Source organism: Thermobia domestica, chromosome 18 (genome assembly GCF_964235325.1).
Source record: "Thermobia domestica chromosome 18, izTheDome1.hap1.1, whole genome shotgun sequence".
Taxonomy (NCBI): domain Eukaryota; kingdom Metazoa; phylum Arthropoda; class Insecta; order Zygentoma; family Lepismatidae; genus Thermobia; species Thermobia domestica.
The window spans coordinates 141956702-141982452 of record NC_137471.1 but is presented as its reverse complement, the minus strand read 5'-3'; the positions used below and the strand labels follow the sequence as shown (position 1 = coordinate 141982452).

General features: G+C 35.3%; 2 protein-coding genes across 9 annotated transcripts in view; both read left to right on the top strand.

Annotated features, from left to right (window-relative positions):
* The window catches only part of LOC145674963 (NADH dehydrogenase [ubiquinone] 1 alpha subcomplex subunit 7-like), a 146085-nt gene extending 131316 nt beyond the window's left edge, over nucleotides 1–14769 (top strand). For all 4 annotated transcript variants that reach the window (XM_081745275.1, XM_081745277.1, XM_081745281.1 and 1 more), the window contains one exon: nucleotides 14381–14769. In XM_081745275.1, the coding sequence (XP_081601401.1) occupies nucleotides 14381–14508 (128 nt within the window). In that variant the 3' untranslated portion in view covers nucleotides 14509–14769. The remainder of the gene's footprint in view (nucleotides 1–14380) is intronic.
* Nucleotides 14770–19126: 4357 nt separating this feature from the next.
* Nucleotides 19127–25751, top strand: part of LOC145675750 (kelch-like protein 23) — an 86763-nt gene continuing 80138 nt past the window's right edge. Inside the window, exon 1 of one of the 5 annotated variants that reach the window (XM_081746397.1) lies at nucleotides 19127–19376. The gene's annotated coding sequence lies outside the window, so the exon portion shown is untranslated. Of the gene's footprint in view, nucleotides 19377–19554; nucleotides 19750–19949; nucleotides 20085–25751 lie in introns of those variants that run through there. The other 4 variants (XM_081746399.1, XM_081746394.1, XM_081746396.1 and 1 more) reach the window with 4 other exon arrangements.

Sequence of the window (25751 nt, the reverse complement as noted above, 5' to 3'; positions counted from 1 at the left end):
AGAAGCGTCAGTGGATCGAATCATGGCAATTTGTGAAATCAGATGGAAGTAAAGTTACACCACCTTGTAAAAAAGGTTGGTTGTTGACGCTTAGTGCTGGCATTCAGCTATGGGAGAGACTGAAGGAGGAGGGTCAGGACTTTTTGTTAACCGGACGCCTTAATCAGGATTGTCTTGAAAACACCTTTTCTTCAGTTAGACGACGGGGTGGGTTTAATGACAGTCCTGATTGTATGCAATTTCAGTTCGCTATGCGAGCTGTTGTTGCACACAATTTGTTGAGACGTTCGGACTTGACAAACTGCCAGGCCGATTCTGATGTGTTGTTGGCGTCTATGTGCCAGAAACAGTCTCGCGACATCGCAAATTCTCTGCTTCCAAATGCTCAAGCAGCAAACACTGGAACAGGAAGTGCTGATGGTGGAGAAGCTTCTAGCACAACCGCCATTAATACTATATTTTCCGAAGTCCCATCTGTTGCTGATTGCGAGTACAATCCATTTGAACAGAATGCTATGGTTTATATTGCTGGATACTTTGTATACAAAATATCAGCGATCACGAAGAAATGCACTACTTGTCTCCAGTTGGTAACAGGCCCTAAAGAAGACTTATTATCGTCGGGTCTACTCATTAGCTTTAAAGAATATACAGGGTGTAGACTCCAATGCCCGTCGCTTAATCTTGTGCAAACTATAGAAGAGTTTGCAAGGACAGCACGTGGGGCAGACATCAATTTGAGTAGACCTGGTGTTGGTAAGGCATTATATGGAGTCTTGTCGGACATTTCTACTCCGTGGCTTGACTCTAATTCCTGCCACAACATTAAGAAGTATTTGATGGGTCTTTTTGTGAAGTTATACCTCTTTAAGAGAGTTAAGGAAATTAACGATGGTATTAAGGAAAAAAATTCAAATGCGAAGCGGCAGTGTAAGCAGCTAAGACATGTCAGACACATGTAAAACGAATCATGATATTAATTTGCAATTCTCATTTTCATTACATTAAGATTTCTTGTTATTTATTGTTGTAAACATTAAATCATTTATATTTATTTAACATTTATTGCTAGACTATTTGACTATATTTATTGTTATTGTTTCATTTGATATATTATCTATTTTATTTATTTATTTACTCATTTACTTATTTATTTAGTTATATTCTTTTATTTTGGGTAACAGTAATATGATAGGCAGGTTTCCCTTGTTTTTTTATTTTAGATTTGTTATTTATTGTTTTAAATATTAAAATATTTATTGTTACTGTTTTATTTGATATTTTATTTATTTATTTATTTATTTATTTATTTTAGTTATTTATTTTGTTACATTGTTTTATTTGATTATTTATTTATTTATTTGGTTATAGTTGTTATATTGGTTTATTTTGGGCAACAGTGATGTGATAGGCAGCTGGCTCTTATTTTTATTTATTAAGATTTATTTATTGTTGTAAACGTTAAAATATTTATTGTTACTGTTTTATTTGATATTTTATTTATTTATTTATTTAGTTATTTATTTTGTTTCATTGTTTTATTTGAATATTTATTGTTACTGTTTTATTTGATTATTTATTTATTTATTTATTTGGTTATATTTGTTATATTGTTTTATTTGATATTTATTTATTTATTTATTTGGTTATAGTTGTTATATTGGTTTATTTTTGGCAACAATGATGTGATAGGCAGCTGGCTCTTATTTTTATTTATTATTTAAGATTTATTTATTGTTGTAAACGTTAAAATATTTATTGTTATTGTTTTATTTATTTATTTTATTTATTTGATTATATTTGTTATATTTATTTTATTTTGGGTGACAGTGATGTGATAGGCAGCTTGTTCTTATTTTTATTTTTTATTGTTGTTGTTTCGTTATAAACCAACTATTTAATTTATATTAGTGTTTTCATATTATGTTGCAATTTTTATATCATTGGTGTCTTACAATGTGGATTAGTAGTGAAAGCATAGTTTTCTTCATTGGGACTTAGTGTACTTGGGTTGTAAATAAGGTCTGACATGTCAAAAGAAAGAAAAAAAAGTTTTCTTTAACTTCATTACTTTTAGTGTAGGAAGCCCAAAGTTCATAGCGTCAACATAGCACCAATTTAAAAATCTAGACTGAAGATCCAATTCTTTTAATTGACATAGTTTGTTTCGTGTAATATGCATCGTACCTATCTAAGGTCATTGATATTGTACTCAGTTGTAATTTATGTTAGTTAAATCACTTCAGATGCTAAAATAAGCCATAATATGCGTGTTTTGTATACTGAAATATAATGTTAGCGGTAAACTTTAAAAGAAAATGGAAGATGACTTTTCAAGAAACGGTTTTGTAAGTTTTGTGTGTGAAGGGGGGGGGGGTAAACGAGTGATCGTGCTGTGGTTTTCTGTAATTGATACCAGGGTGGATTGTTTTAAATCAGTCTGATTTAAATTACTTGATTTTTTAAATAAAAATCGTTGATTTAAATCAAATTCCGAAATAAATTAATTTAAAGTGAAAATAAGTTAAATCCTGTTTCTGTTCTGTTATTTCGATTATGGAAGATAAGAGTCATAAGTCAGTGAGACTCAAATGTATAGTATGTACAGCATAGTATGAAAACAAGTGTGAGATGATTAGGGAAAATCCCGGTTTGAACGGGTAACGGAGCAATCCTGCTTTCTTTTCTTCGTAACATTGGGTTTGGGTTTTTATATTGCTAACTATTCCAACGGGGAAATCCCATCGACATTTGAAATGAAAATTCTTTTGTGCACGCGTCTGTTTGTTTATTCCCAGATAATAGGGCGTATTTAGAGGGGTCTTATCCCAGCTCAGATATTTTTTGATTTTAGGCAAAATTTTCGTATTTCGTACCGCAAGCTAGTTACGTTTTTCTAAAAATATGCCACTGCTAAATACCAGTAACTTTTGTGAAAAAAGTGTCATTTTGATAAACGTTGTTATCACCTATTTTTAGGTGATAGCGTAAAATCTTCATTATTCGATTAAAAAGGTACCAATAAAGCTTTTTACTTCGTTTTTTCGACACTGGAGGCATTGTAGAACACATTACATATGCTTTCACGCCTTTCTGCGTCGAGACATAGGGTGTGACGGCGTCATAAATTTTAAAAGATATTTTTTATCCCTAGTTTTATTATTTTTGGCGGGCTTACATTTTGCATTCAGAAGTCTGAAATTTTACACACTCGTTCAGTGCATCCCTTAGTGTTTTTCAGATCTCTGCGTGAAAACAGGCGAGTCCAAAGGGACAAAAATGTACAAATAAAAAAAATATTTTTAACAAAAACATTTTTTGCGATAAATGGTACCGTTTGAAACTCTGCTCTATTCTGAACAGAACTATGTACGAACCATGATCCTAGGATAAGTAGGGATGTCTCAGGAAATTCTTACTTGAGATCCTGTTTTATACGGGAATATGGGGTATTTGGGGGAATATTATTTTTTGCGGGCTTACTTTTGCGCCTAGCAAATTGAAATTTCGCACACTCATTCAGTGCACCCCTTAGTATTTTTCAGATCTTTGCCTTAAAACAGTGGAAGGGGGTTCATAGAAGTAAAACAAGGGGGATTTTTTTAAAACAGAAAATCCCATTTATCGTGATTTTCCGGCCCCTGATACACGATGGAGACATTTGAATGGTACCGATTGGAAATCTATTTTATTCTGAAGAGAATAATACAAATCATGCTCCTAGGATAAATATAGATGTCTGAGGAAATTTTCATATTGCAGCCTGTCTGAGATATTGTGGGGGATATTCTTAGCTCATTGTTAAATATTTTTCCCACCCTTACTTCTCAAGATAGAAGCTTGAAATTTTGTACACACATTTAGTATACCCCTTAGTATTTCCCTGTTGATTTTGAGATCTATGCGTTAACACAGTGAAGTCCAGAGATCAAAATTTGAAAAAAAAAAGAAAAAATCAGTACCTTAAAAAAAGAAAGAAAAAAAGAAACTGTTTGGGATTGATATAGGTTAACGATTGGGGATTAATTCAAAATTCGACCCCAATACTTTCACTTAAATGGCATAATTGGCATTTAATACTAATCCCTAATGCTTTTTCTTCAGTTCGCGACTTGTATTATACGAGGAGAAAGAGTTTATTTAAATCAAAAAACCAACAAAAATTATTTTTAAAAAAATGTTTTTTTTTTCACCCTGATTGATACTGTCTTACTCTGAATTACAATGCGAGCGCGTGAGAAAAGCTTGCTTGACAAGAATAGAATTTGATGTGTACCTGCATCTCCTTTGAAACTCTTTTTGAAAGTAAGGGCGGATATGCATCCGTGTTAGTATATAATTTTTTAAAATGTTATATAACACTGTTTAAAATTGATTCACTGATGGGGTGTATGTACATTTCAAATTGTTTTAACATGTGATATGCAGTTTCTTACTAGAATTACTAGCATTGAAATATATAAAGAAAATGTTTCTAGAAATTTGATCAGTGCATGAAACATTATTTTCACATACGATAAAATTAAATTAGTATAACCTTCTGTTAATGATGTATTCGCATTAAATATATTGTGAACTAGAAATGGATATTTAATGTAAAATTGAGTAATTACTGCATTCATTTTCAATAAATGTACAGGAATTTATTTTATGTATTATCTTTTGAAATTTCATTCCTTTACTTTTCTTCCATTTTGTTGTGCCATTGTAATATTGGATGGTAGTATTTAGATTATTTTAAAGATAAACTGTTTAATTTCTCTGCTATATCTGATAACTGGAGGGAATAATCAATTGTATGTCACATTAAATATACGTGATACAGTATGAAATCAATTATTTCCTCCATTTATAGGGGAGCCAGCAAGAGAAGGTCTCTGCCAGTTCGCAGTGACGTTGTCACACTCACGTGTCAAGACTTTTCTTCGGTGCATCTATAATGGCAATTTAATTAATCGTGTAAGACAGAGTGACTGTGGTTGGTAACCCTAGTACTAAAGTAGGGGCTGCGTTCTCCCAATGTATGCAAATTTCAGAGACCGCCTCTTGTTGGCCGTGCTATAGCATAAATCTATCAGTGGTATTCTATAGTGTAAACACTGCTTTCCCACGTACTACACAAGTTAGGGTACAGTCTGATTTCTAATTTGAGCACCGACATCAAGAGTGGTAGAATGTATGCCTTTTCAGGAACAGTAAGTAGCGTAGTGGTTTGCGCATCGACATGGTAAGTTGGAGATCCAGGTTCAAAAGTTGGTCCAGTCTTGCATTCTCTCACCTTTTGCGCATAACTTGAACTAGTGGAGCTTTTTTGCATATATAAATAAAATACATGGGAAACATTACTGGTAACATGAAATAGATTTAACGCCTTTCTTGCTGCTATGTCGTGTTGATATGGAAGTAGTTGGAATAGGGGTGTTTTTTGGCATTTCCTTGATTTAATCGATAATCATGGAGCAATATATGATATCGTATTTAACTTTTAACTGCCGTATTATAAAGATTGTGCTGATTTTTTTTTTTTTTTTTTTTAATCAACGTTGAATGTGTTTTGATACAGCGTACACAAAAATATAATTTTCGGGAAGTAAATAACAAATATTAGTAGCTATCTTGAATTCTTACGTTCCGAAAATTCGTGTAAAACAAATTCTTCGTTTTTTATTTATTAGTATTGTTTATTCCCTCATTATACTATATCGTTGCTGCGCTTAGGTAAATCGCTATGTGACATTTTCATCGAAAATGAGTTATATGCTACAATATGAGCCGAACGTTTTGTTGGATCTTCCTTTATATTATTATAAAGTAATTCTTAATATTGTTCTTGTACTGAGTAAGAAAAAAAATGCTAATATAAATGAGAACTTTTTTTTTTCCTGTGAAAAGATGCCAGTTATGCACATAGCAGTTTTTCAAGGCACAGCAACTATATGCTGAGATAGAATCAGGAGTCAATGCAAAATGCGTTTTCATTTTGCAATGTAAAATTGCTATTTTGGACTTTCTGTAGTCCTGCAGTAGGGAATTATGGGTAACGAACACATGACCAATCTTAGTTTCTCTTCCTTTGTTTTCGTTCGTCAGTAAATTTAAATTAAGTAAAATTAGGCTATATCACTTTTTATGCTAGAACACTGATTCTCAAGCTAGTGAATTGCAAGCGGCTGGTACAGAATTGCTCTTGGGGGAAGGCACATTGCTGAAAATTAAAGTTTTCCCGCTACAAGATAAGGAAAGAATGCTTAAAATGTGTAGTAATCATTGTATACAAGAATTGATACATATTTTGTTCTCTGTCGTGAATTCCTATCAAGATATGTAAATTTTTGCCCTTGTGGTTTTCCGTAAGAGCCCCGCTGGACAGGTGAATCAGTTCGGTTTTGAACCTGTACTCTTGTGCGCAAATGGTTTTTGGATTACAATAACAGGTAAACATAAAATTTCAATGATCACTTACATTTAACATTACGTGTAATATCTTACACACTTTCCATTAATATTGTGTGTGAATATGCTTTGGATTATGGTGAGGACAAAGTCCTCCTTTATGCACATAAATGGTTGGCGTTCTCGTGTTCAGTGCTGGTGGGAGTTTTGATTTCAAGTTACAGGTTAATGTACGATACTGTTAAAAAGAAACGAAAACAAATTATTTGAATAGCCTTAAAATTAACGATTTTAGTCTCCTTTGAAGACAGAATACACACCGTTTCAATTTCATTTAAATTAACGAGACTGGTTAATTAACGCGATGAGGTATTTTAATCCCCCAAATTTTAACATTCCTAAGTGAGTCCGATAGAAGGTTGGAAAACACTGCTAAGTGGATGGTTTAAAGTTTAGCGTCCTTTCCAGCAGCGAGGCTATATTTAACATGAGACTGCAATTTAACGTGGAATCCGAAACACATGAACTCCACTGGAAATTGGATAAATACATGTTACTACTGTCGATTGTTTGAGAACTGTCAAAGGTGCATTGCACTACCTGTATTTTTAATTACAACTTTCTTTAAATGTAACTGATCATTGAAGTTAATGGATGTTAACCAGAAGGAACCTACTTCTGAGCTTAACTGTTCTAGGTTTTTCGCTTTGTAAATTGACTGATGTCTATCCTTTTGGTGTTATTGATGTCTTGCAGTGGAGCCGAATGAAGTGGGACTTCTATGAAACATTAAAATTTAATTCATGGGTCAGGTTTGTCTTGTACCCATCTACGTCGCCACGTGATGAAAGCACTCTTTCGGCGCACTTTTTTTTTTCTTGAACAACCCACGATTATGCTCCGATAGTAGGAAATGGACGATAATAGGAAGAAACAAGTGTGTCCTGGGAAAACCCGCTAATTCGATATGTTCACTACAAAACTCCTTTGGCGGGAGCTGGAATCGAACCAGTGAGATTACGTGCCAGAGCTGAACACTCTTCCACTGAGCCTACTTCTCAGGCATATTCGTTGGGTGTTCTTTTAGGCATAAAGCAGATTGGTGGTAGTTTTTTTTTTTTTTTTTTTTGCCTTGATGTGAAGCGTCTTAATGCTTTCAAATATAGTGAAATGTATTTGTTAGTGACCTCAATATTTCAAGAGAATGGTTTACACCACTTAAACATTTATTACGAGTTACGTCCAATGCACAGCTGTCTCCCCATCTTGGTATTTTACAAATTTGTGCACATTGTGATCAGTAGCGGTTCGGGTTACCCAGTTTTTTTGAGTGAATGATTTCAGCTGCTATATTTTTGAAAGTTTATAGTACTCATAACATACCTATCATAGTCTGGGTTTTGGCTGTCCCACCCCCTCTATTTAACCTTCTAGATCCGCTACTGATCGTGATGAGTTCGTTTCCGGTTACTGTAGCTGTTCACCTTTCAAAAAAAGTTTCTGAACAACACCGTAGACACGATATTTTGTAATTTCAGCTTTCAAGAAAAATCATGATATAAATAATATTTAGTATACATTCTTTCTGCTATAAAAACAAATTTAATAATTAAATATGAAATATTATTTTTACATTTGTCAATTATTATATACTCATGTCCAAAATCATTGTCGCATGTCTATAAATATGATGTAGGTATATAATTTGATAACGAATTCGCTCGGTATTTATTATGTTAGTATGTGTATAATCGGCAAAGACATGTATGTGGCAAGTTTCATGTCCAAAGAGTAGTTAATAAGAAAAATACAATTTTCTTGTCCATTTAGCAACATTTTGTTTTAGTCATTCTAATTTTCGTTTTTGTACAGTAATTCTTTTCCTATTAAATTTACCGCAAATCATTATCAAATTATATTCTTACAGAAAGAGTTATGCGACAATCATTTTGGACATGAGTGTACATAGAATTACGTGTATGCTGATACAAGTTTGGATAAGAAATGAAATGAAATGAAATCTTTGAGTTTTACGTCCCACGGTTATGCCGGTTAGGCTAAAGGAGACGGTGATGATGAGTAATGAATGAAATGGTGGAATGAAGAAAGTGGGAGGAAACGGGAGAACCCCGAGAAAACCCACGCACACGGTGTTTGTCCACCACAAAGTTCACTTGGCGGGGGCTGGGATCGAACCCGGGACCTCAAGCACCAGAGGTGAACGCTCTACCACTGAGCCACCGCGGCCCCAAGTTTGGATAAGAACTTGTCAGATTACATTTCAAGAAGGAATTTCTGCTTTTTATTACGAACTATTACTCTTTCGCTTTTTAGTAGCATTTGGGGAACAGCTTTTTCTGTTGACGTATTTCGCAGAACTTACATATTTTCAAAGTGAATTTTTTAAAAGAGAAATATATATATATATATATATATATATATATATATATATATATATATATATATATATATATATATATATATATATAACTGGAAAGGAACGTCTAATCCATAATCAGTACAAGAAGAAGTGAACATTGGCTTGTCTGACATTTCTGCACATCAAACACTGAGATGCGAAGCAGACGAAAACAATCCACCGGTTACTATGACAACCCATGACGTCACGTTCCATGACCGATGGCAGCGCCATCAATACGCGACGACACTGATCCCGCCCTCCAAGAGTGTTGATTGGTTCTTTCGCTGAGCAGACGACGAAAACTGGTTTCAATAGCGCATATAGGAAGTTGCTCGTCTGTATATCCTTTGTCTGTGATCCAAGGCGTTGGTTAGGAAATCAACGTCTTGAGTTTTCTGCTTCTCTCAAGCGTTGCCAACTCCGTAGATTTATTTGTTTATGTATAGATATTTTATAGCAATACGGAAAACATTTTTTCGGGGCAGAGGGACTATGATCTACGCACTTTTTTATTGCTAAATATATCATTTAATTCAAAAGTTAATGGTGCAATCGAGTTCTTCCTAAAATACGTGTAAGGAGTACGGTGAAAAGAAACATCATTTTTTTCTCGATCCAAGTTGTGTTGGAAGTGTCAGTTGATGAAAAAAAGAAAGAAAGAAAAGAAAAGAAAAAGCCTGGACGCTAAGCTACAAAACGGTTTTCCATTCTGCCTTTTTATTTCGCTAATTTTCATTTACTTTGTCGTTAGTGGGTCACCCTCAAGACTTGCGGTTTCGGGCCTCTGTTACTGTTTCTAAAGCAGTAATCCAGAGGTTGCTACGCAAAGAAAAACGACTTGGACTGAAATTCACGTAATTGTAAGTAAATAATTGCTTGTTTTTGATTTTCAGTTTCATATTTCGGGGGTATATTTACTTATACTATAATTATTATAATTAAATGTATTCCTTACGTAATAATATCCTCCTTGATTGCTCTTTATAATTTATAGACTAAATTGTTAGACATAAATTTCTATTTATATGTTGGCGTAAATAGGACATTATGCAGTGACGATCATAGTTCCTTACTTTCGAAAATTGCGAGAACTTCCAGGAAATCGATGGATGGGCAAAGTATAGTCACTATTAAATACTCGTATGCTGAATGTGAATGCCACTAAAATAGTTATGCGTAAATTGAGGTAAATTTATCACAATATTTTTGATCAGTAAAACCATGTGAGTGGGCCCATCTTTGCTCCTGGGAAGGGGGGGTTCCTCCTCTAGTATCGCCTATGGTTGTGAGGGTTAATATATTTTTTCTTTCTTGCCAACGCCCTAACATCCACGTCAGGAGACGCTACTGGTTAGCTCTCTTCTTTCCTGGTTATTAAAGAATATGTAATGTGAAATGTTACAAAGCTTGTTTTTTACTTTATACTTCAATTCAAAACTTAACACAACACATTTCACAGCATTTCACACGTAACATATCCTGAACCTATTCACAACTTCAAAACTGTTGCATGTTTTGGAAAAATAACCTTACCATTGAGTTTCTCTTCGAACGAGGATGTTGTTTAATATGTCACAAGACCATGTTGCTATTTAAAATAAACAAGTTGGTATCCAAGATGGCGGACGAAAACCTTAAACACATCATAATGTTTCGCCCCTCCCACCAGCATTGTTCGCAATTGACTTCGGATCGACTGCATTGAATGTTTCTCAAATATTTAGCCCGGTACAGATTTTGTATTTCACTTAACAAAATATTATCTTTCAATTACTTCGCACATTTGGTCATTTTCCAATATGGCGAACGAAGAAGTTGTGGGATTTTACTATGTCATTTAAATAATGTTTACCAACATGTATGTCAAATTTTAACTTGTTAATAATTACTTCCTAAGTTCAATATATATATATATATACATACATACATACATACACACACACACACATATATATATATATATATATATATATATATATATATATATACATGCTAGCCGAGGCTAGCTATCCGCCCGAGCGTTACACCCTCCATGGGGGAAGAGAAGTTTGGCAATTGAGAGGAAAGTACTGGGAAATGGTCTACGAGATTTTTCATTATTTTATTATATCTTTATTTCATAATATCTGGTATATAGAAGGTGGATATTGCTACCTTTGCGGTAGCAATCATAAAGTAGGGGAGTGTCGGCATTGTTTGATAGATTGATTACAGTACACTGTAGGATTGGACAATAATTCTTTATAGAGGAGAAAAGAGGAATGAGATGACTATGAGATGAGGTGCACTTGACAACACAACACGAGGGTGATTGTTAGAGGACAGATGCAAGTTAATCTTCTCGCTTGGGGGCTGCTCCAAGCATTGATGAGAAACAAGGGGAAGCCCTGTTAGTAACAGAGGACTACTGTGCGGTATATGACGGTATGATATGAGGTGGAGGATAGTCAATGAGAAAAGTGCGAGTGAGTGGAAGATCAGGGTGGTCGGGTGGTAGAGAATAATGATATGTTCTGCATTATTTCTCGAAAAAGGTTTAAGTAAGCTCAAATCTGCTGCCATCTATGTTCAAAGAGCGACATTATAAGTACATGGGAAGAGAATACTAGACGGCACAATTTAAAAAGAAAATAATTAAGTTTTGTCCTTTATTCAAGGTGAATGCTAAAAAAACGCTAAAAACGCAAACACTACCTTGGCGCCTAAAGTTAAGAGGTCAGAGTCACGTGCTTTTTAAGAACAAGTCAAAACCGAACGCGCGCTAGCTTTTTACTTCAATTTAAACAAAAGCGTCTCGCAAGTAAAGCTTGGGTTGTCTATATAACAGCTTGCGCTAAGCAAGTATAAGCTTTTGTGTATAAGCGAAAGTGAAATAAAATCAAATAAAAGCGACAGGTAAGCAAGCCTGCTATCTGGGTAGGGCTGCCAATCGTGCGGTGTTTTACCGGACAGTTCGTTTTTTTTTTTTTTTTTTGTTTTTTTTTTTAACCTCAAAACCGGGCATTAAATGTATGGTATTTTTTTCCTCGTACTAGTCCTATTCTCTGTTCTATTGAGATTATTTTGGAGTGACGAAAGGAATCGTTTGTCGATGAACATAGTTAAAGCCGAACTTATAATTCAGTTTGATATTGGCCTGTCGTGCGCGGAATTCTCTCAAGAGTTGAAGGTAGGAAAATGTATTCAATTTATCAAAACTGCTTCATCCTCAACTACACATTCCAATTAAATAATCCATCCGTATCCAGTAAAAGTATGTAGACATTATGAGACATCACCAACCCCAGGGTAGCTGGTAAGACCTATTTTGAAAGTATATTGTGTGCATGTCGTATATTGCCAATTATATTTGCTTTACTGTTTTAAATACGATCGTATACTATAAAAATTACAGGAGTTTTATCATTGTACTCGACTACCACATTTGAATTGGATTCGAGCCGTTAGGCTAGCTTTAGACGGAACCATTTATAGTAGCATTTCTCGTAGCAAAAATCATATCATCGATATCCTACCGTGTAAAATACCAAATGCTATAGTATCCTCATGTCCTGGCATATCCTATGGCATTTCTTGTCATTTACTCTATTTCGTAGAATTTTCCCCTGCATTTCTGGTCCGATTGCAGCGCCGTGGTGTGTTAAAAGAAAATCTAAATATCTTTGTTTTGTGTGGGAAATTGAATTGTAGTAAAGAAAAATGGGTTGGAGTAGGGATGCTATTATTATGCTGATTGAAAATTATGAGGAACATCCTTGTTTGCACAAAGTTAAACGTTCTTTGTATCATAATAAGCATATGAGACAAAGGGCTTTAGAAGAAATATCGACTGAAATCTCTATTTTAATTTCGGAGCCATAATTGCGCTCTTCTCCAGTGATTTGTTTGCTACTAGTGATCTTGCCACGACAAGATGCTTATCAAAATGCTACCGTGTAAAAGCACCATATACTTTTGATGCCATAGAATATTATATGAGATTTTGGCGCACATCTTCTACGAGAAATGCTACGATAAATGCTTCCGTCTAAACATAGCCTTAAACACAATTATGTCTGTATACACTACCTTACTGTTACCCTCTTCAGCACCCTGCAGGCGGCAATCAGGAGCACTTGATTCAACCTGTTGATGCGTCCTCTGATGATATGGATGAAAATGCACTTTAAAATATTACAATGACACTTCTGCTAAATATTTACAAGTTAAACCTGTCAGAAAATGCACTTGCTCTACTAGTTATGGGTCACTTGGTTTCATTTCTGATTTTATTAAATTCAAACCAAGACTGTGCTGAGTTCAACATGTTTAGAACCATTTTATTTCAAGTGTGCCCTCGAAAAATATATGAAACATACTTCGCCTTCTCCCTCCCCCAGTCGCCCTCTTACGGAGAGAGCCGTCCCTTTGCTTTGAGGAAAGAAGTGAATTACCTCCAGTGAAGCCATATCTAGCATCTTGGTGCTAGATCTAGCATAATCCACATGCATTTAGCATCTAGCATCTTGACTTTAGCATCCTGGCCAAATCTAGCATAATTTCATTCTTCTCTCTGGTGAACAGAAAAAGAACGAAAATTTAGCTAGTTCAAGGACTGTCTGGAATTATTCTTTTTAGTTGAAGCGATGGTTGGAGCAATGAAACCAGTCAGTAATTCCGCGGTTGTAATTTGTTGTTGAATTCAGAGAAATGTTCAAAAATAGCAGAACGTGACTCTACAAAACATATTTACTTACCCATAGTTTTATTACTGTCAGTTGAAACCTGAATGTTTGGTTATCTGGAAAGTGGTATGTTACTGTCCCTTTCAATTTACAACTTGAGAGGGAAGGGATATGAGCATCAGGGGACAGCTAGTAATACACTAAAAGAAATGCTTCAGGACTGTATCGGAAGCCGCATGTTGTGTATATGTTTCTTAAAATGTTATCCATTCATAAAATATAAATTCGACCTTCCTCCCCCTATACAACTATACTGTGCCATTTACCAATTTATTTCATTATCATTCCTGACAGCGTCATATTAACTTTGTACATGAATACAGTTGAAACACTTCATTAAAATAATGAAGATAAGTAGGGGCGGGTCTTTAAAATTAGTTAGGAAGGATTATTTGAAAATCTGGCATAATTTTTCAAAAATCTAGCATAATTAATACCCGTGTTTGGCATCATCGCGAGTCTCGAGTGTGGCAACCGTGATTACCTCGGCTGTGCTGTCGATTTGTCATTCAGTTGTTTGGTCTTGGCGAGTGAAGATCGTACACCACTTAGAATAGCTAACAACCCAGTGCACAGGAAAGCCCGTCAATCTGGCAACCCTGTCCATATCCAACTATTGAAGGATCTCGGCCAAAGTAAATTGTCCTTCCTCTTTCGAGGGAGATACGAGAAAACATACATTGACAACAGCGCCAGTAGAGGCATACTTGAAATAAAAAGGCCCTATAGTAACTATATTCATTACATTTACAAGAAGATCTACTGTCGTTCTGTCGAACTTCATTTTAAAAATGCTTGTTATTTAATCAGTTGTGTCTAATTAGAGAAAATTTATTTTCAGTGAGACTGCAGTTACTGTTAAAAAGCCAGTTACGCCTGGACAAGTTTGGAATTGGGATTGAATTAATAATTATATCCATTAGCTGTTTCTACGAGTGTGTTGATATTAACGATTTCGTTCTTCTTTAGAACTTAGAGTGGAGCTAACAAAATCATCCTTTGGATAACAACTAAAAAAGGAATGGATACTGAAAATACAATTTCTGATGTAAGGTCTTTCCAATCTCGTCTCAGATCCTTTTCCCTAAGAACTAAGCATGGATGTATAATTGAGTCAGTTTTGTAGATACTTTGTAAGCCTCAGAATAGCAGTAAATGTAATAGTTCAAATTGTTTACTGTCATGATGTTTGCTATGTGTTGTTCTATAAATAAAGTTACGCTTATGAAATAGCGCGTAGTGAAATCTTGTGCCTTTCATTTCACAGTCATTGTCTGTGTCGTTGATAGCAGTGTGCGTGTCATCGCTACCAGAACACAACGCTAGACAAAATTGTTAGCCCTCTCTCCTCTTGTTTTACATACGGTATATAGTACGTAAATCATAAGTCTGTTCGAGAAGGATAAAAAATATCACTTATTCCCAATAAACTGACATACTTTCTCCATTTTATCGACAATTACAAAAGAGAGCTTTGTTGTCATGGATCGAAAAACTTCTACATCTTTAAACCTACCGACCATATTTCAATCGAATTGACAAAAATATATCCTAGGACGCTAGGACATGTAATTTTATTCATTTATGTGATCCGATGGTAGGAGTATCCAAATAAAAAAAAATCTACTTTTCGTTTTAAAAAATCATAAAAATTTTCCGATTTCTCCCGAATTTATTGAACGTTACTCATGCGTTGGTATCATTGTGAAGTGTGCTTCATTTTCACAACAATAATGTTCATACCATGAACCTAAGTTAATTTGGGTACGGGCAGAAGCTTCCTAAGTAGTGTATTTATTATTATTATTATTATTATTATTATTATTATTATTATTATTATTATTATTATTATTATTATTATTATTATTATTATTATTATTATTATAAATGTGGCAATATGATTACAAAAACTTCTATTTGCATAACTGTTAACCATACTTCAATGAAACTTGACAGAACTATAACCTATAACATTGATTTTTTTTTTAAGTATTTTTCTGTATATACCAGCACCTGAGGTTCACTAGATACACCGAGAAACAATATCTTTCCTTGGAGAATTTCCCTGATTTTCTCGAATTTGTTACTGTTTTTCAAATTTTGCATCCGTGAGGTATGTTTTCTGTCTTCAGAATTCTTATTCATCCTGAAGACAATGAGGTAAACGGCCGTAAATGTAATTCAAATATGGTAGGAGCAGATGCTTCTTAAAGTGTACTTTTGTTACTTTTTAAATTTTCACCAATTTCACATTACATACACACGATATAAATATTTATCTTCTTCCCTACTTTCCATGTTGCAATAAACCGGATAAAGTTGATACATAAGGACACGTGTTTGTTTAGATACCTTTTACGGCAGTACCAGCTCCCTGGGCCCCTACAAGGATCAACAAAAAAAAAAATTAAAAAATTATTTATGCGAAAATTCCTGGAAAATCCTAGAATTTCTCCAGAATGTTTAATCAGTGAGAAATACGTTTAATGCTATTCAAAAGTCAAATTTTATTAGAAGTCAATGAAGTACGAATCATGAAATTAGAGTACAATCAGGAAAATCTAAATAAAAATTTATAATCACATCGTTAAAGAAAACGGAATATTCACACAGCATGACAAAAGCAGCTTACACTTGACAAAACAGCCGGTGACGAGTTGGATGATCATTTAAAACCCACTTAATATTAACGATAATTACTTTGGGTTTTTATTGAGGGATCTAGTAGACTATACTGGCGATTTTGATCTCGAATGTAGTGAAATTCTGCATAATCTGGGACGTTGCCAACTTAGTGAATTTTCACATTAGATCCAGTAATTTCAAATGCTTGTTTGCTGAGATAATTTTCAGTGGTGTCCAGTGGGAAAACTTAATGGTTCGTGAATCATTTTTTGCTGGAAATTTGGCGTATTTTTAGTTATGAAATGGCAGATAAGAAAGCTTGCTCACCAATCCCATTCAACTCCTTTTTGGACGAATGGATCAAAACTATTTAAACATATCTAAGGTATGAGAGTTAGGGTCTACTGGCATAGGTTAACGAAAAACTTTTCTTCAAAGTCTCGTCTGATGCAAATAAGTGAAAATTTGACCTTAACGATCTCCATTATGATCCTGATAACGTGCAGCATGAGAGAGAGTCGTGCGTTTTCTTTTTAGGAAATTTGATTATCAAAACTCCTTTATATATTTATATTCAATTTTTAATCACTAAGGCACATGACCCCACATGTAGAATTTTTTTAAAAAAAATAATAGATTTAGCACCAAAAAAATGCATGTGAAGGACAATTAGTAACCAATAATATTCTCATCACAATTATAAATACATTATGAAGCAAGAAAATTCTTCAAATATATTAAAATAGAAATTAATAAAAGAGAAACCAAGCTGGAACAGATTAATAGAACCTAATGGTGGTCAATATCTAAAAGCATACTTTCTTTTTTAAATTTTGAAAGGAGCTTTGGATAGAGATTTTAAAGATGAAACACCGTATGATCAAAATGACCAAAAACTGGGCTAGATTCCGTTGCGTACTAAGCGCGCCAATCGGCAAGATATTAAAGAACGAGCCACTTTTTTTCTTGAAACTGAAGATAACAATCGAGGGACAATGTCTTTCAATCCTTTCCTTGACTTTGAGAGAGTAAGTAACTCACTCTATATCACTAAATTATATGGTATTTTAAAACAACACTAACAACTTTTTGGAAAGCTGATTCCTGACACCAAGATTAAAAAAAAAAAAATTGTTCATATGAACCTGGGAGAAAATCCATAGTCCCACAGCTAGAGCTGTCCAAAAGCACGAAAAAGCTACATTGCAATAACATATGAGTGCAAAGAAATCACACATATGTCATTAAAAAATTGGTGTTTCAGCAATGTGCAAAATGTATACAAGGGATTCCCTACAGAGAATAATTTTTAGACATACTTTCAATTCAATTTCGGACATACTCTGTTTTAAAGGGTGCACTGCAAAGTAGGCAGAAGTGAGACCTTGAGTGCAGTGAATACAGAATGCATTAGTGTTAGGGAACGCTGGATCCACGGTTCCTGTGTTCAGAATAACGCATGGTGCGATGAATTATTTCACGTTATACATGTAAGAGAAAACATGAAATTTCCTGTGTAACAATACATCGCAGTACGCGTTATTCGGAACACGAGGAACCATAGCACGGGCGTTCCCTAACTTCCGACTTGCTACTGATGCATTCCGTATTCACTGCTAGGAAAATTTTCCTTTTACCTATTTAAGATCCTACTTTGATTCAGAGCATATTAGAAAATTCTGTTAGGAACATATCTGGAAGCTATGTCCTGTGGGAATCCCTTGCGCACGTATTGGACATTGCTGAAATATATATTTTTGAATGGCGTATGTGTGACTTCTTTTAAACTCAAATCGACCAGTTTCTCGTGTTTGAAATTATGCGTCTTGCAATGTAGCTGCTCCACGCTTTTTGACAGCAACATCTGTGAAACGAAACACTATTCCTTATAGGTCCATATGAACAAGGGCGCCGATTTCTCTGTAAATTTGGGGGGCCCATTCAGATGCAGAAGGTATATATATATGAGGATTTTAATACAAATTGCATTCAAATTATGCCAAATATTGTATATGCATAAATACAATAGGGGCCCACATCAGCTTTGGGGGCCTGGGGCCCCCCATCCCCCAGGATCGGCGCCCTTGCATGTGAACTTTTGTTTTATTACCTTGGTGCCAGGAATCAACTCTTAACCGTTGACAATGTTGTTTTGAAACACCCTGTATTTATATTTGTAATTACTAGTAACACCCAAGCCTTCAACTCATTGTACATTCAATATATATTATTCTTGTTGTTATACAAAATATAAATACTCTATCTGAATAAGTTTAAGGCCTTTGTCCCAGTGGCGGATCTAGCAGGTAAAAACGGGGGCCAGCCAGAATCCAGAACTATGATAGGTATATCATGAATTTACTACAGACTTTCGGAAATATATGAATAATAGCTTCAATTATTTCTGTCAATTAAAAAAAAACTAAGGGGACCTAGGCCTTTCCGGCCCCGGGCTAGATCCACCACTGCTTTGTCGTAATAATAAATAGTAAAGCACGTTCATGTTCTGTATCATCACTATTCATTTTAAAATAACTAAGTTTAAAGCAATATAGTTTAAGTTGCAATTAAATTTTCACAATATACTAGGTATTTCTGTAGAAGAAAAGCAAGTATTAATACTCAAATCTTAATATGATCTCTTTCTGATCCTATTTTGAAACATTAAATTGAAGCAATACAGTTTTTAAGTTTCAATTAAACAGTCACAATTTTAAATCAGCAATTTGCCTGCACATGACATCAAACTACAGTTCATTCAACGAACCTTCTGATCCTGATGTAAACATTGCAGAATTGTATTACTCCGCCAGTCATCGGATGATTGGCTATTGGTCAGCGCTTCTTTCGAGAAGCACGTGCTTGTACCCTGTCGGCGTTTTGCATATTCCCCGCACGCAGCCATATTGTAAACTGTGATTCGCGCATAAAGTGGGCCAAACCCAGTTTCTACGCATGCGTATTCTCTTTTATTGCATTAATTAAATTTAGTTCTTAGATAAAGTGTTGTTTCTGTTATTTTACTGTAAGTAAATTGTATTTCTGGTAATGAGCCTTATAAGCAACGAAAACATTGAAAAACAGCTTACTTGACAATGGACTATTTTCTTCTGCCGCATGGATGCGGCAAGGCTCTTTAACCAATAAAATGAAACAATTACCACGTGTATTTGTTTACATGAGGTACTGAACGTTCCTTGAATGAACTATAGGTAAGCATCAAGGTAACGTAACGACAGCTTTTAGCATGACTGTTCACTATTAGAAATCAGAATGACGAACAATTTGGCACATTTCATTTTTATGATTAGGATGTAATAGGAATCGCTACAAATCAAAGTGTCTTCTGCAGTAATTTACAGTTTTCGCTATTCATCTCCATGTCTGGTGGAGTTCATCGAGGTTTTTAAATCATTTTTAGTGGTATTCTGGTGGTTTTAAATCTTTGATCTGGTGAGGAAACCTGATAAACAGTTGGTAACAGTTATAAATTTCGCAGTGTTGCATGAAGAACGAAATACGAAGTAACATTCTAAGTTGGAAAGATATTTAAGACTACATTGCTTTAGTCATATAACGTAAAAGGTACAAAAATTTTAGTTATATAAAATTATTTTTTGTGATATTACAAACATTTGAATCAATATATTTGATATATTACCAAGATATTTCAAAATTGTGCGGGGTACATTTCTTTCGTAAGTGCAAGGTTTAATTTGTGTATGTTTTCTGCGTTGTCGCCTTGAAACATTTAGTTGTCCTGCAGGTGCTGATAAACGATACACGGGCCAAAGTAAAGAGAACTTACGAAATATCAGTTAACGAAAGTAAAGGAGCTTATTTATAAGAAATATAAGGTTACACCGAGTCAAAATAATAGAACTGAGTGAGTGTACGATTGTAAATTAAAGAACAGTAAGGTTAGTTACTTAATCTATGGTGTGACGTAATTCACTGAGGAAGACCATTACGTGAAATGGTTGTCACAATCAGAAAACTAACAATTCTTCCCAACGCTTTTGGTATTTTTTTTTCTGAAATTCTGAGTACAAATTCGTCCGTTGTGCGCGCTTACAATTGCGGATAAACAAGCACTAACCTTCTATAGGTGGTTGGTACGGCAAAAGTGCACTTTGTGCAGAACAAGTGATTTTGGATGTCTTAGTTTCTCCCCCAATTTAGCAAATATAAGATCTCCGGTGTTACTTACGTTGCAAAACATAACTGAGCGAGCGAAGGGGGTTAGAAACCCCGCAGGGCTCGTTTAGGTATGGTTTCTATAAATGTTCTGCACAAAGTGTATTCTTACCGTTAGTACAAATTACCTTTGCATCTAGTCCAGTTCATGATAAGGTGAAACTGGAAAGCCTACGCGGAGGTGCGACCATAGGAGCAGGCGCATTAGCAATGGTAGTAAAGTATGTTTCTAACATTAGTATTTGCATAAGAATACCAGCTGACGATGCCGTTGTGAACATGACTCCAAGTGGTTTGATTACGTGAACTGTCATCTAAACAACTCACAGTAATCGAATTGATAAAACGTAAGTTAATGAAAAGGAATATTCGTGTACGTTATATAAGACCAGTTCGTTAGTTAGCATAGGCTTACTTTGGTGGATTGTTACGACAATAGTTCGGTGATCTTGGTATGTTAGTTATGTTGTCGGTTTTAAATTATTAAACATAGTGAAATAATGATTGTAATAGTAATGTTATTGTTACATAGTCTTTGTTGGATGTCGAGCTCCTCCGTGGCTAAGCGGTTAGCGTACGCGCCTTTGGCGTGGGAGACCCGGGTTCGATTCCCGGCGGGAGCTCATGTGGTTCGGATTCCACGTTAATCAGTAGGTCCACGTCTCATATAGCCTCGCTGCTGAAAGGGACGCTAAACTAAAATCAACTCAACTCTTTGTTGGAGGTCGTTAGTGACAGTGCTATTCCTCCAATGTCGAAACTACTTTATAACCTATAGTTTCCGGACAATTTGATGATGATAGATTTGTGATTTCTGTTTTATGTAAAGTGTATTCTTATCTTGCGTTTTGGTAGTCTGTCTTCCAGTGACCTGCTCGTGTTAAAAAAAAAAATAGATACGACGGTTTATTTAGGCATTTATTTATCTATTTGTACTATTTTCAAGACTATTGAAAATGGTTTGATTTTCAGTTAGCACATGAGTACCCTCGTGGCTATCTGGTTAGTGTACGCGTCTTTAGCGGGTGAGAGCAGGGTTCGACTCCGGCGGGATACACGTAGTTCGGATCCCGCGTTAACTTGTAGGCAGGGTGGAAAAAAATCATGATTTTTTTCAAAAAAAAATCATTTTTGTTGATTTTTTTTATTTAAATCGATTTTTTTGATTTAAATCAAACCCTTTTCTTCGTATAATACAAGTCGTGAACTGAAGAAAAAACATTAGGAATTAGTATTAAATGTTAATTATGCCATTTAAGTGAAAGTATGGCGTTTTAATTTTGAATTAATTCCCAATCGTTAACCTATTTCAATCCCAAACAATGTTTCTTAAGCATTAAGGAAAAAGTACAGCAATGTATATCAAATGACGCTTTTCTTTTCACGAAAGTTACTGATATTTGGCAGGGGCATATTTTTAAGCAATTGGAACTAGCTAGCGGCACGAAATACATATAAAGTATATAAATTTCGCCTAAAATTAATTAACTCACTCTATGACCTATGGGAGGTTCAATGCCATGTTCACAAAAGCTCTCCTGACTTTTATCCTTAGTCAACTGAATCCAGTTTCTACTTTGTATTCTTATCTCTGCGAGATCCATCTTAATATTGTCCTCCCATTTGCGCCTAGGTCTTCCTAATGGTCGTTTTCCGATTGGACTTCCAGTTAAACCTGAAAGCGTTCCTACTTTCTTCCATTCTCGCTACATGCCCTGCCCACCTGAGCCTCCAACATTTGATGACCCTAACAATGTTTTGGTTAACGGTATAAATTATGCAGTTCCTCATCATGAAGTTTTCGCCATTCCTCATTACCGTTCCTTTTGGTTCCGAATATTCGTTTCAGGATTTTATTCTCAAATACTTTCAGTCTGCATTCTTCCCTCAGCGTCAGCGACCATGTTTCACAACCATACAGCATAACAGGCATAATTATCATTTTATATATTTTAAAGCTTGAAATTCCTCGACAGAATTCGCGACGATAAGAGATTTTGAACTGAATAATAACACGAATTCCCTGCTTTTAGTCGATATTTAATTTCTTCGTGAATATAGTTTTCTGATCCTATATATTAGCCGATGGCAGAACTTTCTTTGTCTTTATGCGATGAGTTTTTGTAAGTCAAAAATTTTCTGCAGGAATTCCAAAATAAAAAATCAAGATGATCAGTTCCAGAAGAAGAAACACTTGTGATTGTTAAAAATATGCTTTATGTGACGTGAAAAACAGTTCAAATGCGAGTTGTCCGTGCATTTAAGACATCTATACACAACAGGCACGTTTTTATACTTTTCTGTTAGCTATTTTATTTCCTCTGACAGGGGTGCCCACAAGGGGGGGGCTATGACGCAAACTGCGTCATTGAAATATTTGAGGGGGTTAAAATCTATATAAATATGGTTGATGAGGGGGGGGTAAAATTAATCGAAAAGAAGATTTTTTCATGGGAGAACACCTACGGATAGACAATTGGGGGGGGTGCGTCATAGACATAAGGGGGGGTGGGCACCACTGTCCTCTGACAATTTTTCCTGTACGGGCACGACAAATTTTCTGCGATCACATCGCAGATCGCAGCATGTTCTGCAATGGGGTCAAATATCCACTTTATCAAAAGTATTATTCGATATTTTAATGCATCCAAAATTTGTCGTATTACGATCCCGAGGAACTTCTATGTATTTAGTACATAAATTTCGCCCAAAATTTTAAAATCTTTTTTTTTTTTTGTTTGTTTGTTTGTTTGTTTGTTTCGGAGAGGGGATCGGACCCCTCTAAATACGTCCCTATTATCTGGAAACAAACAAATAGACGTGGACACAAAAGAGTTTTCATCTTAAATGTCTATGGTGATTTCCCCTTTGGAATAGAAATTTTAAAACCCTGTGTAAAAAAAGAAGAAAATAGGGTTCACCCGTTACCCGTTCAAACGGGATTTTCCCTGATCGTTCTCTACATGATACTCGTTTTCATACTGTACTTACATACATTTGAGTCTCATTGTATTATGATTATTATCTTCCATAATCGAAATAGCAGGACAGAAATGTGATTTTACTTTCACTTCAAATTAATTCATTTCGGAATTTGATTTAAATCAACGATTTTTATTGAAAAAGTCAAGTGATTTAAATCTTGATTAAAATCGTGATTTAAATCAGACTGATTTAAATCAATCCACCCTGCTTGTAGGTCCGCGTTCAATAAAGCCTCGTTGCTGAACGGGACGCTAAGGCAAAATTCAAGCCAATTCCAGTTAACACATATTTAGAAGAGACCGTTTGTTTTGGTTTGGTTTACACTAAGTTAACAGTTATATCACGTTTCTGTAGTGATTGGTTGTGTGACATCATATCGGAGTGAGGTTTTACCGAGCGAAGTAGCTCAAGTGGTAGAGCATTGGCTTCGCATTCGGGAGGTCGCGGGTTCGAATCCCGCTGCCGACCATCCTGACGGGTTTTCCTCAGTTCTACCAGGCAAATGCCGGGATGGTACCTACTAAACAGGCCCTGGCCGACACCTTCCCAAATCCTTTCCATTGTTGTTGTTGTTGTTGTTAGATATCCAGTATAAAATGGCCTCTGAGCTGTATCTGGTGGTTGTTAAATAAATAAATAAATATTGATGTACGACATCAGTATATTGTCTGTTATGGCGCTGTGAGATACTTTGTAACGGCTATGTTCATTTGTTACGAATTAATACGTATTTTTACTGCTGTTCATACCGCATTAGGGATTTTATAATATTTTGAGTTATTTTTACTGTATGTGTTGTTTGAATTTGGCCTTCGTGTCTGAGGAAAGGGTAACATATTAAGGTTTGGATTAGTGTAACTTATATTCTTTATTTCTGCACCTACTCTGAGGCACTTACCTCTTTAAATTTTGGAAGGAAATCGATAAAAATGAGTGTAATATGGATTACGTCATTGCCGTGTTAAAACTTTCTTGAACTCTCCGCGACTTGGAATAAGTTCATTGCTTTCTTAAATAATTTTCCTATTAATATTGGTGGCCCGGCGTAGCATAATCTCTACCGCTATCGCTTTTGGCGCGAGCGGTCCGGGGTTCGATTTCCGGTGGGGACACTCGGTCGAAAAAGAGTTAAAGCTTTTTCATGCCGAGCTCCTTCGTGGCTAAGCGGTTAGCGTACGTGCCTTTGGCGTGGGGGACCCGGATTCGATTCCCGGCGGGAGCTCATGTGGTTCGGATTCCACGTTAATCAGTAGGTCCACGTCTCCAATAGCCTCGCTGCTGAACGGGACGTTAAACTCAAAATCAACTCAACTGAACTTTTTCATGCTAACTACGGTGAGTGAGGTTTTCCTGGATTTTCCTCATTCCTACCATGCAAATGCCGGAAGGCTGCTTCCTTCCTTTCCTCTGATGGTGTGATTGCCGAGGGACGTTATGCCTCATGCGTGACGGGCTAACATGGCATCGATGCCGAAAGCCCAGAGATCTCATTCCTAATTCCTTTTAATATTAGTGATTTTCTGTCAGAATTAAATATCACTGTTTCACTATTCATGTAACCGGTTTCAAGTTTTGATTAATTTATAGAGTATGACAACTAAGGGTCTCTATCTCATGATATTTTTAAGTAAATCTAACCAATCACTACAGCTTATATTTAATCCTATGTAATCATCGATATCATGTACGGAAGTAGATCATAATAGTAAGCAAACCAATGAGTGTGGAGGTATTTAAATACCTTAAAGTAAATTCTAGGTATAGTTAAATACTTTTTCGTGTAAATTTACATAACTACATTTTCATGGTATTATTTCTTTCGGTATTTATTTCGAAGTTCGTTGTCAGCCTGCTTTTCGATAAAAAGCGTAATAGCAGGTACGAAAATTTCAAAATCATGAATTTTTAGGACCGCTTTAAAAGAATATGATAGAGTAGGGTAGGGTTAGCGTAGGATTAGGGAAATTTGGACCCATTTTGTTAAAATTAATAGAGTGTAATTTCTCGTCTCTGTGTGAGAATACCAACTGCGGCGTCTCTGTATACCTACAGCCATGTTCAGAATACAAATGCTCGTTACTCTCCCACAATCCAACCATGCGGTAATCTTGCGCGAAGTAGCTCCCTCCACTTGCCAAATAGTTCTATGTTTATAACCGTTTATATATAAGAAAAATGAATAAACAAACATAACTTCTGCTCGCCTTACATATTATCAAGCACACAAATGAGTAAATTATCCATTTTTTTCTGGTAAATTTTCAGAATTTTGCTGGAAACGGACGAACCCTTTCTATCAATGCTATTGCTTTCCACTACTCAAATTCATTATAATCTTATGATGTGGTCTTTTTCTTTAAGTAGAGTAAGATAGAAATAGCGATCTAGTTGTAAATCTCTTGTAT